Source organism: the organism of the source record quoted next, unplaced genomic scaffold, assembly GCF_019419815.1.
Source record: "Pyrus x bretschneideri cultivar Hongxiangsu unplaced genomic scaffold, Pyrus_bretschneideri_v1 Contig12, whole genome shotgun sequence".
Classification (NCBI taxonomy): Eukaryota; Viridiplantae; Streptophyta; class Magnoliopsida; order Rosales; family Rosaceae; genus Pyrus; species Pyrus x bretschneideri.
The window spans coordinates 1,741,235-1,755,014 of record NW_025999413.1 but is presented as its reverse complement, the minus strand read 5'-3'; the positions used below and the strand labels follow the sequence as shown (position 1 = coordinate 1,755,014).

At 35.6% G+C, this 13,780-nt stretch overlaps 2 protein-coding genes across 2 annotated transcripts; one reads left to right on the top strand and one right to left on the bottom strand.

Moving 5' to 3' along the window:
• Positions 1-431: 431 nt before the first annotated feature.
• LOC103926920 (RNA exonuclease 4) lies at positions 432-2,912 on the bottom strand. The gene is made up of 7 exons (XM_009335795.2): positions 2,759-2,912; positions 2,456-2,607; positions 2,120-2,244; positions 1,810-2,024; positions 1,375-1,581; positions 978-1,058; positions 432-878 (listed from the first exon to the last, which is right to left on the bottom strand). Exons 1-7 carry the CDS (start codon positions 2,791-2,793, stop codon positions 644-646), a joined length of 1,050 nt encoding a protein of 349 aa, XP_009334070.2. The 5' UTR covers positions 2,794-2,912; the 3' UTR covers positions 432-643.
• Positions 2,913-10,332: 7,420 nt separating this feature from the next.
• LOC103926921 (protein KINESIN LIGHT CHAIN-RELATED 2-like) lies at positions 10,333-13,726 on the top strand. Its single transcript, XM_009335796.3, has 3 exons — positions 10,333-10,561; positions 11,153-13,115; positions 13,310-13,726. The coding sequence occupies exons 2-3, from the start codon at positions 11,176-11,178 to the stop codon at positions 13,527-13,529; spliced, it is 2,160 nt and encodes a 719-aa protein (XP_009334071.2). The 5' UTR covers positions 10,333-10,561; positions 11,153-11,175; the 3' UTR covers positions 13,530-13,726.
• Positions 13,727-13,780: the final 54 nt, after the last annotated feature.

Here is a 13,780-nt window from a genome sequence, read left to right as displayed (position 1 = left end):
ATTTCAAAAGGTGAGCCAAAAAAAAATTGTAATTAAACAAATCCGTGTTAAAATTAAACAAATCCAAACTTGAACATGTACAAGAAGCGATGAGAAAAATGATGTAAAAAAAAGAAATGGTTTGTAAACTGTATTATATAATTTTATATAGTTAAATCTATAGAATTTGGATTAGTAACTAAATATTTGGTTGGCTACACCTGGACTACAGCTCAGGGCAGCCCTTAACCTGGCTCCAGCAGTGGGTGTTAGGGAGTTACAACATTTATCACCAATTCAATGAATTTTTATCACAACTTTCCGTTATAATAGTTATCTGTAATTTACTATGAAATTAGCATAGGGCTTTTACCTTTGTTATCGTTGTAAATATTGTACTACTGCATATTTGATATTATGAAAAATCCTTTTCTACATTACATATAAATATGGTATCAAGCACCAAAGAGTAGTCCAAGAATTTGGTTTACATATATTATTCGATAAAATTTAGCATTATTCATAAATACATGCATACTTGATCATGTATTCCATTACTCTCAAAGTTATTTATGACTAATTATTAAAAGTAACTAGATAGTATTGCTCATCTAGTACTAATCTCCTTAATTATTCTGTAGATATGCCTCCTTTCACTTTCAGCCTAGGAGTCCAGGCACCAGCAGTAGTAATCAGACCTTGAGATTTCCAGCATTTGATCTGGGCTCATCCTCTCAAGCTCATTTTGGCGCCACGCAGCGAAGTTATTCCTGTTTTGCGGGTCAGAAGCGAGTGGGTATGCCTCTACTTTGTGAACTTGGGATCTCATTCTCATGTAGAGCTTCATTGTTGCAACACAATCCTCATAAGGATCTTGAATGCCTGTTTGAATTTCATACCTATATAGATTATATGTGAAAATTGCATTAGTAATAACTTATATGGAGCTAGAATTTATCTATATATATAAGGCATTAATAGTAGGGTTGGGTACTTGCCCAAGATATGCTTGTGTGAGATACTTGAGTGAGTTGCTGAGCTTGCTTGTTTTCATCAATGGAGGGTATTTTGCAGTATCCCTATACACAGTCAGTCACATTTAGAACTAAAATTATAATTGAAATTCGGAATGGAAAGTACCTATGTCACAGTCAGTCACATACACAAATGATTTGCTGCAAATTAATAGGTGTGCAACTCAATATGTGATCTTATTTATTTTATGAATAATACACACTTGTTAATTAGCACTCTAAAATAGTTGTACTTCACTTTCTTTTATTTTCTTTTTTTCATTGATCGATAAGACTTTTTAAGTGTCCATAACAATTTTCTCTGTACATAAAATGATAAATAGGTTTATTGTTTGGATGAAAGAAAAATGAGTTGAATTACCTAATCATTACTTGTGGGTATTCAAACTGCAAGGAGTCAAGGTCATGATCCAAACCGTGGCCCACAAGAATCCTAGCTTTTCCACCTCGGGGTCGAATCTTCCACATCGGTTCCCCATTGCAGAGGAAATCTTGAATCTTCTTTTGCACTTGCCTCAAAGGCATTGCATCCCTCAAGTATTCAGGACGAATACCAGTTGTTTCATACCTTTATTATACAAGTATACAACAAAATGGTCGGTCAAATCGCCAAATCATAAAAAAAATTTGACATCTTTACTGTAGAAAGTATGATTTCCCCCCTATCTTTGCCTTTTGTTTTGTTCCATCTGACGGTCAGGAATAAAGAGTAGACTATGGAAATCACTCTCTTACATATATTCGCTACTTACGTACATACTAGTTAGTATAAATCTTTATATAAATGCATATATACCTATAGTTTGTGACTGGAAGCAGTGGCTTGACATAAGACTGGAAGATGATGTTCTCATATTCATCAGTGAGGCAGACCTTTGCGCAGAGATCCAGGGAGCCATCGCTGCCTCCACCAACCATTTTGCAAGCAAGTGCAACAACTTGAGTGCCTCTTGTGCTACCACTTTCAGTATTGTCACGAATGCCCAGATTAGCAAAGCGACCAAGTAATCCCTGAAATATACAATATGGAATGAATTTTAATTTATAACAAATAGGGTTTCGGCAAAAAGTTCATGATTAATAAGCTAGTGTGTGAGGATTAATACAGCATTTCCACCAGAGCATCTGTCCTGGTGAACCCTAAGAGCATACGGGCTTTCGAGGATGGCTAAGCAGATTTTGCATCCTCTAGTGCTGAATATGTTTCTACATTCTTGTTTTGGCAGTGGCCCTGGAAAAAGAAAAGAGAACTATTATTTGCAAAAGAAATTTGGGATATTAGTTTATGTAATTGATAACTGTTTTTTATATAAGTGATATAGTTTACTCTAAATAAATCTAGGCTACAGAGAGAAGGATTTGAACTAGGATGCAGAAAGAGGAAAACACTGTTATAGTTAACCTGGCTATAAGCTCAGTTCTGCATAACTTGTTTTAGTTACCTATAAGATGTTCTCTGAGAGATTCAAAAGATCTGCAATGCTTCTTACAAATTCCACACATGGGTTCATGAGATGAGTGGTATGAGGTTCTCATGTGCTCCACTAAGTGCTCGATCCGATTGAACTGTCGATAGCATGCTGCACACTTGTTCCTGATTAATCGTCGCATATATAATATTGTCATTACTTTACATACTAATCATCCATGATTCATCGAAAAATTAATTTCAACTTAATTAAGCTGAAAGAAATGTGCATGCAGTGATATTTATGTGTGTGTTGAGAGAGAGAGAGAGAGAGAACCTCAGAGTTTCTGATGATTCGACTCTATACTCCATGGTGGTTGCTGAAGTTGTAATGCTACTCCCAAAAATGAAGGAACTAAAGAAGAAGCTAGACTTGAAGAGAAAGATGGAGGGTGTGGGAGGTATTTATAGCAGTACTGGTATGCGGTAGGGTATAGGAGGAAGAGAATAGGTTCCGAGTGGAGATTGATATATGATTCCTTGAAGAAATAAAGTAACCAATATGCTAAACCTATATAAGTTTTGTAATGGGATAATATTTAGGTACTCACTAGTTGAGTACCTTAAACTTTAAACTCTAAACCCTAAGTCAGTGCTCTATGTATTCACTTTTTAATTTAGCTTAATAAAAAGGGTAATGCTAGGAAGACTAAATTTATAGATAAATTTTTGGAAACTAAGAGACATAGAAGTTGATGATTGGTTTATTACTTAAACGTTGATAAACATGTTTATTCTTATTGGTGACACATTATTTAGTTTGTAAATTTAGTCTCCCTAGCATTACCCTGAAAAAAAATGTCAATTGTTTTGTGTTTTTTAGAACCCAAGAAAGATAACATGTTCATTATTTTACAAAACAATAAAATATGTGTTAAAATAAATTGAGAAAATAAAAAAGTAAGTACTCACTAATGAGTACCTAAAGATTGTCCTTTGCAATACTATGGTTTTTGTTTTTCATACACTAGTACGTACTACTACTAAATGTTTTTATCATCCTCACTGACGATAGATTTTTATGAGTAGAGAAAAAAAATAAGACATGTGATTTACTATTATGTGTTATAATAGATGTGAATACCAAGGTGATACATTCTACTTATAGAGTATATTAATAAAAATAAATTCAAGTACATGTTATCATTTAAGTAGAACAATAATATCACGTGATTGTATTTTAAGTACAAAAAAAAGTTATTCATAACTGAGAACATTTGTAGTGATCCAAAAGCTTGGGGCTCACCATTCAACTCAAATGGTGGAACTATATTTTAGAACTTCATGTCAATATTAAATAGACGGTTTAGATGCCCACTGTACTAATTAGTAATTACATCAATTTTGATGTGAGATTATTAAATTCCTCAACACGCATTCTCACACGGAACCACCACATAGTAGGCTACAAGTGAAACTATTTTCGTATTGTTCATTTAAGCGCAGAAGCAAGCAAGTTAGTAAACTCAATAACCGAAACCATTCAAAATAAATTTTGTTAAATTTTGTCAATTTTCTGATGTGACAAACTTTTCATATAATCAAGCTAGTCATTTGAATTTTCTTTCGGTTAAAGAAGGATTTCTTCTTAATTTATCGGATTTTTAATGTCTAAAGTACATATATCTAATGCATGGAATCAGAACATTAGTCAAGCTAGTCATCAGTAAGTCTCATGCAGCAGCAGCAGCAGCAGCAATCAGATAAGAATTGCATCAGATGAAGCCCTTTAATCTCTAGTTGTTACCTTCTGATATATAATATTCTGGTCAAAGATTGCTTTTGCATCTCTGCAAGAGCGAGATGAGAAACCGTACGAATATAGTTGTTGCTAATTTGGGATGTGATCATGTGAATGAAACATTTTTTTGTTCTTTGCTTAAATTCTGCGATATAAAGCATGATGGTTGATATGACACAAGGCCTGACACTACAGCTAATGAAATGTGAGGACCTAGTGGGCTTGCAGGTAGCTAAAAGTTATGGTTGATAAGAGTAGTAAAGGGTTAAATCGTTTTTACTTTCGGCAAAAGTTGGTTTCATGAGATAGAGGGGAAGATAAGGATTTCAACTAGTTTGTCAAGATTTCAGAAAGATGGATTACAATTCATTACTAAGTATATTAATATTGTTCTTAAACTTACAACTTACCACCCTCACAATAAAATAGATTTTTATAACAAAAATATAAGTCATATTTAATTGCAAAATTTTAGGGTAACATTTTTTAAAGTAGGTATTGGTGCCCTTTGTTTTAATTAAATTATTAGTTGACGTCATGAAATTCTTCATCATTAATTGTTATTCTCTTTTGGATCTCTGATTTCACATTTAATAGTGACGTAAACATTCAACATTTGAATTACAAGAAAAATGTAAGTATACTATACTCGTCGTACACGTCAAATTCTACAAAATATTGGTAAGATTATAGTTAATAACACAAATAATATTGTGGACATCAAAGTTGATTTCAAGTCAAAGCTTTGTTGGAACAAAAAAAGTCAAAGATAATAGATAACACTAGTGACACATCAGCTTAAGTGAGCTGATGTGTTATCTTAAGATAGTTTGAGTGGTGTAAATATAAGTTTGCTTTATGTAATGAGCTATATATACTATCATGAAGGGATAAGGTCTGTAATGTTCATTCTTCACATAAATAAGAAATCAGTCTTCCTCTCTTAGCTTTTATCTTCAAGCTTTCTCTATTACATTCATGGTGGTTTATGATTTCGATCAAAAGATTCGTGTTGACATTGTAGACGTCCTATTACACTTATAAGGTAAATTGTTATGATTTGATATGATTGCTTTATAAAATTATGTTCAAATTAGAGAATACCGATATTTTGTTAGTACCATTACACTAACCTTATCGAGAGTGGGCGCTCCAAACTGTTTTAGCCGTTGAATTTGATATTCATGACTATTTAAATTTTTTTAGTTTTTATCTTTGTCATTCATTTTCGTATCATCAACGATATAGAAAAATTTCCAATCTTATCTATCTTGACCAAATTACACACGTATGAAAGAGACAGAAAAGAGGATTTTGACTTTAGAAATGCATGGCATGGCATGGGGGAAGAACTGTCAGCAAGACTTCCTTTTGACCAAGATGGGCCTCACCAGTAGATTCTTCATTCATACGAGCTTTGAAGATGCCAAAACCAAAAGAATTTAAAGTTGTACAGCAGAGAAAGCTGAGATCATTCAATTATATTCTGGTGTTTTCCATCGATCAGCGGGTCCACTTCCATGCAACATGCACCAGTACTGCATGTTTTCCTTGACCAATATATCGTCCACCACTACACACACTTACGTCTCTCTCTCTCTCTCTCTCCTCGACCAATATATCATCCACCACTACAGACACTTACGTCTCTCTCTCTCTCTCTCTCATGTTTCGAATGTCAAACCAAAAACCTGGCAAAAAAGTGGCCTTCACGTCGACTTCAATACCAGAGGTCCAGAAACATGTTTGAATATATGATAATAGCAATGACTGGGAAAATCAGCAGTCAGCGAACCTGATGACGATGATGATGATGAATATAAACTAACGAAAGTGAAGATTAAGTCCTTTACTGGAGATGCAGTGATGTTCAATCATATCCTGCCGTAGAAGCTCGAGAAAATTTATAGACAAGTGAAATGGCAGTTTTTGCGGCGAAGTCCGCACCCCCCAACTCAACGATTCTTCCTGCTGCACACCATCTTCAAGTGGTTTGTGATTGGAGCAGTGGAAAGTTCTTGTCATGTTATGTGTGGGCAACAATAATATTAACAAGCATTCAGTCCAAGGTCTTGCTTTTTTTCTTCTTTTAGCTAGTTTTTTTTATAGGTAAATTCAACGGCGGAGTAGAACAAATGTCAAATTGAAAGGCGAAAATTCTACATTTAAATCTAAGTTTTTGCAAATTTGAGTTTGTTTATGTCCGATTTGAGCCCATGATCACTTTTTGTTTGGAAATCAAACCGTCACAAGTTTTTATAAACTGCTCGTTGTGATACATGGGCATTTTAGTTTGTTATGCTTGTAAGATTTTTGGATACTTTGTTAATTATTTTATTATTATATTGAATTATATTGTTTTCCTAATTCATTTTCTATTTGTATTCTTCGAAAATAGTCTAGGACAGTGTATAAGCTTTGATACTATTCAATTAATAAGCTATGAGGTTTTCTCATAATATCAAGGGTTCATGTCAAACTCAGACCATATTATAGCTAGGATCTTGAAATTAACCAACACGACTCATGGAGGCTAAATTAACACAGTATATGCAAGGCCCTGCATAGTGGTGATCGGTCAGAGTGAGGCAGATTTAATTCAACAATTTGGTCTAATAACGCTTCGCTTTCTAATATCGAAAGATGTTTTAAGCTCGAATCTCGCTATCCTAATTAAAATGGAGTAAGCAATCACAGATGATAGACATTTGACTAGTCTTAGAGATATATGATCATGAGCCCATCATGAACAATTGAGATGGACCAATTTTTGCCTTTATTTGGCAATTATGTAATCCATGCATGTGTAATATAAAGGAGCCACTAAATTTTAGAACAAAGTCAAACTCCTACACCAGACGCAGATAAACCTTCCTAAAGCTAAAGCGAACAAGATGATATGCTTTTCTTCTGAATATCCTGTCCAAAGATTGAATTTACTTATGGTGCCCTTTTTTGTTGTTGTTGTTTGTTTTATTAAGAATTTGTCGCACGTGCACGTCAAAGAATAATATACAAGGGATAATATTTCGGTACTAATTGCTGCTAGTGAGTTTTGATATTCTAGCACACGTTTTATTGTTTTAAAAATGATAAGCGTATTAATAATTTTTCTTGAGCTTTGAAAGACAAGAAACTCATGGTAAGATTGAAATCCAATTACAGATGCATCCTTTGAGATTTGTTAATCATTTCGGTTTCATTGTTTAGTTTTAAAACTAAAAACTTATTTGGTAACAGTTGAAAACTAAAATATGAAATTTAATATTGTGAGTTTTAAAGATTTAGTTCTTATTTAGTTTTTTTTTTTTTTTTCAATTGAAACTAAAAATAACCACCATACAAATTTTTTAGTTTTTGATTCCATATATATGAAAATTGAAAACTCATCCCCATAATACATTTCACCAAAATTCAAAGCCGTACAATAACATTGCAAAATATTTTCAGTTTCCATGAAAAATCCAAATTGTGGACACACTAGTTTGAAAAGTCCAAACAACTGGCAGAAGAGAGACACCACATCACACCAACCACGGCAAAATAAAGCGGTGTATATTGTTTAGAATAAATTCTCAGTCGGCGTTTGTCATGGTGGTTGCTGTTGCTGTTGAAGATGAGACAGCTCCCCACTTAATTAGTTGAAATCCACTTGATTAATTATTTTAAACACTTTCTCTTAGTATATGATAAACTTGTTTGTTGCTGCATCCATTTTATATTGCCTATCATGGAATTGGTGCCTCACCTACTAAATCTTTTTTGAAAAAACAAATTAAACATCAAATAAAACTTCAAGTAATAAAAATTGGCCAAGCAGAATTGTAGAGTTTGTTTAAATGTGCTTTTAAAATGATTGAAAGTGTTTTTAGAGAAAATATTTTTTGGTTCAAAAAACGCTTAAAGTGTTTTTTGCAAGAAGCACCAGTTATGTGTTTTTTTCAAGGAAGCACTTTAAGCATTTTTCTATAAGTTACTCGCATTTTTACTAAGGATTGATTTCAAAAATATTTTCACCAAAAATGTTTTCAATCATTTTAAAAACACATCCAAAAAAGCTCACATCGTTGACCAATATTTCCTTGAAAATCATACTAACATGCTCATACAGGGATATGCTATCTTAATCACGAGTCTATTTCTTTTATTTCACAAATTACACTATATATTAAATATACAAAACTATTGATGACCCCTCTCCAATATATTCGGGCCTTGCCATCAAATGAGGGATCTTATATTGTGGTACTAATTCCGTTGTTATAATACAGATGAACATTAAGTTCATATTTTCAATACCATTGCACAGAACTAATCACATTGTTGATCACATACATTCTAATGGAGATTATTTTTACTATCATATTAGGGATCCACTTGTATTAGAGTGCTTGTCAACAATATTATCAGGCTTGCGTATCAAAATAACATTACACTTGTATTTGATGATGTAATAAACGTAACATGTGTTATAACATGATAGATATATCACACCAAATTAACATTATCATGGTCAAACTAGAAAATTACTTACTCTAAAGTTAGAACAAATTATGGGTAGTGCTATTCACACATCCCTTTTTACCTCCTACACACCCTTATTGATTTTTGTCTATTGATCTTCTTTAATTCATTCAATCCAACAGCTAAAAATTAAAAAAGATGTGTTAGTAGAAAAAATTGGTGTGTAGATAGCACCAACCCAAATTATGAACATTAGTAGATGAGATTGCAATGGACCATATAATTTATGGTGATTAAGTATATGACAACCAAATACTGTGAAGGAATTAGTAGAGTCCCCCACTAAATCGATCATTTGATCTTGTCTGAAGTTTTGTTCCATGACCCTACTACATAATAAGATTCTTTCCTTAATTTAAGCGAACCAACAATTTTCACTTTCAATTGGGCCTAATGATAATATTTTATCCTTCCGGTTTTTACTTGTTTGGGCCCACGAAGTCCAGTTAGCTCATGGCCCATTATACGTTTCCATCGAGCGGCGAACCAGCTGAATCCAGCTGGACGTGATCCACGTGGAATCTGGAAAAGCGGGCCAATCACTAAATCGCGGTCCCACAAAAGCTGAGGCTTCTTCGCTTTACCTTCTGCCACGTGGTAAAGTGAGATCGACGTTTCGTATTCCTGAAACAAACAGCACTGCCATCCGAGCATTTCCACCGCCTTTCGCCGTTGAAAAGCCGTTAATCCCGCCAACTTGCGACGTCACAGCGAAAAAAAGACAGAAATTAATATATACAAAAGAATTTTTCAAGGGGAGTTAATTACGTATGGCACCTAATGTTTAGTGGTTGTTTCACTTTGATCCTCTATTTATCTTTTTAGAAAGGAATCCTCTCCGGATCCCTCCCTCATAATCCATCAAATCAAGAGATCTGTACTTTTAAAATTTGCTTTAATAACTAAAGTTATTATAATTTTTAAAATATGCTCTTATTTGTAGTCGTTTGATCAAATTTTAATGGTACGGATCTCTTGATTTGATGGATTAGGAGAAAGAGATCCGGAGCCTTTCCTATCTTTTCTACCCAAATTGGCTACAAAATTTTTCAAAATGCGATTAATATCCAACCGCATTGACGTCATTTTGGAAAGTGTCATGGTATCGACTAACTTTTTTGACAAACACAAAATCAATGTAAGGGCGAAATAATGACTTAAACTATGGCATATTTAAGAAGAAAAGCTAAATATTATTTGATCAAGGTAGTTGCAATTGAAATTGAAAGGTCGTGTTGTCGGGTCTTACAATTTCAGTACTAATAAAAGATAGATTAAAATAGACTGACTAATTTAATTTTATTGACTTTAGTTTTATTGCAACATAACAGCATTAAAAAATAAGTGTCTCGCCACACACCATAAGATGAGGAAACTTTGGTGAAAATATATGAATTAACAAATTGCAATTCAAAACGTGAACATATTATATACATTTTGAGTCACTTTTCATCTTTGTTAAACACGTATCCAAAGATTCGGAGACCAATTAAAAGGAAATAAAAAAGTTGAAGGGCCAAAGTAAAAACTTCATAAATTTAGGGGAATTCTGAAACTAATTAAAAAAAGTAAGAAAATCAGAAGCCAGAGAGAGAGAGAGAGAGAGAGAGAGAGAGAGAGAGAAAGAGAGGAGTGGGAGAGAGGTCGTCTTCCTCATTGCTTCAACATTCCAACTGTCTTCTACCCCTAAAGCTGTTATATATTTTGAAGAAAACAGAGACACATCGTCGTCTCTGTGTATCTCTCTGTTCATAACACCCAGTGAAGAAGCCTTCAAAGATTCAAACTTTCGCATTCTCTCGCAATAATTTTCAGGTAATTAATGACTCGTTTATTATTTCTATTTTTTTTTTCCATAATTTTATTGGGTTTTCTCTGTTTTTAATGGGTTCTGATTGTTTTGGTTCCATATGTATTAAGAACTCTTCACCATTTGTGGCAAAAACCATAGCTTTTGACTTTCGTTTTCTTCTGATATGAAATTTACTTGAGCAAGTACTCTGGAGTTTCTGAAAAGAACCCAGTTTTTGGATTGGATTGTTTGTTTCTTTGACTTTAGGATTATTGCTAAAGAATTCAATCTTCCACAAGTACTTTTTCGATAACTTGATCACAAATGTATTCCTGTTTGCGACTGTTTCTGGAATGGCTAAAAGATAATCACGGTTTAGCGTGTTTGTGACTGCTTCTCGAAGAGTTAAAAACAAGTGATTCAGACTATGTTTGGAAGAAAAAGTAAGTGCTTATGGGTCCTAGAAGCGCTTTCTGACAGATGCTTCTTCAGGTTTTAATTCCAAGTGCTTTTGTGTCTAGAAACATTTTTTAGGTGCTTCATGGAGAAGCACTCGATTAGTTGATCATTTAGTGGTTATCCCCATCCCCTAATTCCATTTATTCATATCGTAGCACAACTCCACAAGCACTAATCAATGCCCGAATTAGCTATGGATACGATGAATCGAAACGGCGAAGTAGATGAATCAAATGGAGATTATGCGCCTCAAAAGGAAAGCTACAGCCAGGGTTCTCCGAGAAGTACGTTGAGTCCTCAAAGTCCTCACAATGGCTCCATTGGTATGGCTATGAATGGCAGGATTGATACCTCTATTGAGCAGTTATATCACAACATCTGTGAAATGCAGAGCTCGGACCAAACCCCTTCCCGGGCCAGCTTTGGATCGTTCGGTGAGGAATCGAGGATTGACTCCGAGCTAAACCACCTTGTCGGATATGCTCGAGAGGATTTGGAGATAAGGAAAGAGGTGGTTGTGGAAAACAAGGAGGATGGTGTTTGTGGTGACTCAACTCCCGAGAAAGCAAGTGTATCGGATGATAAAAGGTCTCCAACGAAAGTTAAGTCTCCATCTGCGAAAACGAGTCCGAAGAGCAAATCTACTAACGAGAAGCCTCTGCTTGATAAGAGGAATGGGAAGCATCCGAAAAAAGGCAATGTGATATTGTCTAAGAACAAGCATAGGAGTTTTGGTTTACGCGGTGGGGCGAGGTTTCAGAATGGAGTCGATGATCATCCTCCTGAGGCAGGGTTGAATAACCTTGACCTCGGGCCATATTTGCTCAAACAAACAAGGGATTTGATTTCTTCTGGCGAAAACCCCAAGAAAGCGCTCAAGTTAGCTCTCCGGGCAGTGGAATTGTTCGAGAAATGCACGAGTGAGAAGCCCAATTTAGAGCTGGTTATGTGTTTGCATGTTTTGGCAGCAATATATTGCAGCTTACGGAAGTACAATGAGGCGATTCCAGTTCTTGAGCGCGCCATTGACATTCCAGCGATAGAGGATGGCGATAACTATGCACTAGCCAAGTTTGCAGGGTGCATGCAATTAGGTGACATTTATGCAATGACCGGTCAGATTGAGAACTCAATATTATTTTATACAGCAGGTATGGAAATTCAAAGGCAAGTCTTGGGAGAAAAGGACCCGCGATTGGGTGAGACATGTCGGTATGTAGCAGAGGCGCATGTTCAAGCATTGCAATTCAACGAGGCTGAGAAGCTCTGTCAGATGGCGCTCGAAATCCACAGGGAGAATGGTTCTGCTTCCCTCGAGGAAGCGGCAGATAGAAGACTCATGGGACTAATCTGTGACTCGAAAGGAGATTTCGAAGCCGCTCTTGAGCATTATGTTTTGGCAAACATGTCAATGTCTGCCAATGATCAGGAAGCGGATGCAGCTTCGATAAATTGCAGCATTGGTGATGCGTACCTATCCTTGGCACGGTATGATGAGGCAGTATTTTCTTACCAGAAGGCCCTCACTGTGTTTAAGACAACGAAGGGAGAGACTCATCCGGCAGTGGCTTCTGTTTATGTTCGTTTAGCTGACGTGTACAACAAGATAGGAAAGTTTAAGGAGTCCAAATCATACTGCGAAAATGCACATCGAATTTATGGGAAACCTAATCCCGGAATCCCCTCAGAAGAGATTGCCGGAGGTCTCATTCATGTTTCTGCAATCTATCAATCCATGAATGATCTGGAACAGGCCCTGAAGTTGCTCAAGAAGGCTTTGAAAATATTCGGTGATGCTCCAGGCCACCAGAGCACAAGTGCAGGAATTGAGGCTCAGATGGGGGTACTGTACTATATGATGGGAAATTTTACTGACTCTTACAACACATTCAAGAGTTCCATAACCAAGTTCCGTGCCACTGGAGAAAAGAAATCGGCGTTATTTGGGATTGCTCTCAACCAAATGGGGCTAGCCTGCATTCAGCGTTACTTGATCAACGAGGCTGCAGACCTGTTTGAAGAAGCCAGGAACATCTTGGACAAGGAGTATGGACCTTATCACCCTGACACATTAGGGGTTTATAGTAATTTGGCTGGCACATATGATGCAATGGGCAGGTAATATGTTCTTCCTTGTTTTTGCATTCATCATTCTCATTCTATCTTAGATTAGATTAAAATATCGCTCGATTAAAAAAAAAAAAAAATCTAATGCAATGAGGGTTAAAGTATTTAGCATGCTTTAAGCTTGTTCTTTATTTTTCTATGCTTTTTGGTCTTTAATCTCTTTTGTACTTTTGTGACGAACACAGGTTGGATGCCGCCATTGAGATTCTGGAGTATGTTGTTGGCATGAGAGAGGAGAAGCTGGGAACAGCAAATCCGGATGTGGCGGACGAGAAGCGGAGGTTGTCCGAGTTGTTGAAAGAAGCCGGCAGGGCTCGGAACAGGAAAACCAGATCACTGGAGACACTTCTCGACACCAACAACCCCGCACAGATTATTAAACAAGACATCATCGAGGTATCGTGATCACGCAACTAAGTACGTAGGAGCGTATATAAAGATTTGTTGGAAGTGTTACAGAAAATTAGAAGAAATAAAGGGAAAAATAGTTTGGTGATTTGTTGAATTGTATTTTTTGACGTGGGAAATTTGTTTGTGAGATTCATCGTTGTACTGTATCAATGTCAAATACTCAATAAAGAATTGGTGGAGCATCATTTTCATTTTTCGGTGCACCAAAATGCCCGTTAGCGGAGTATCGTTTTCCTCTCTAGAGT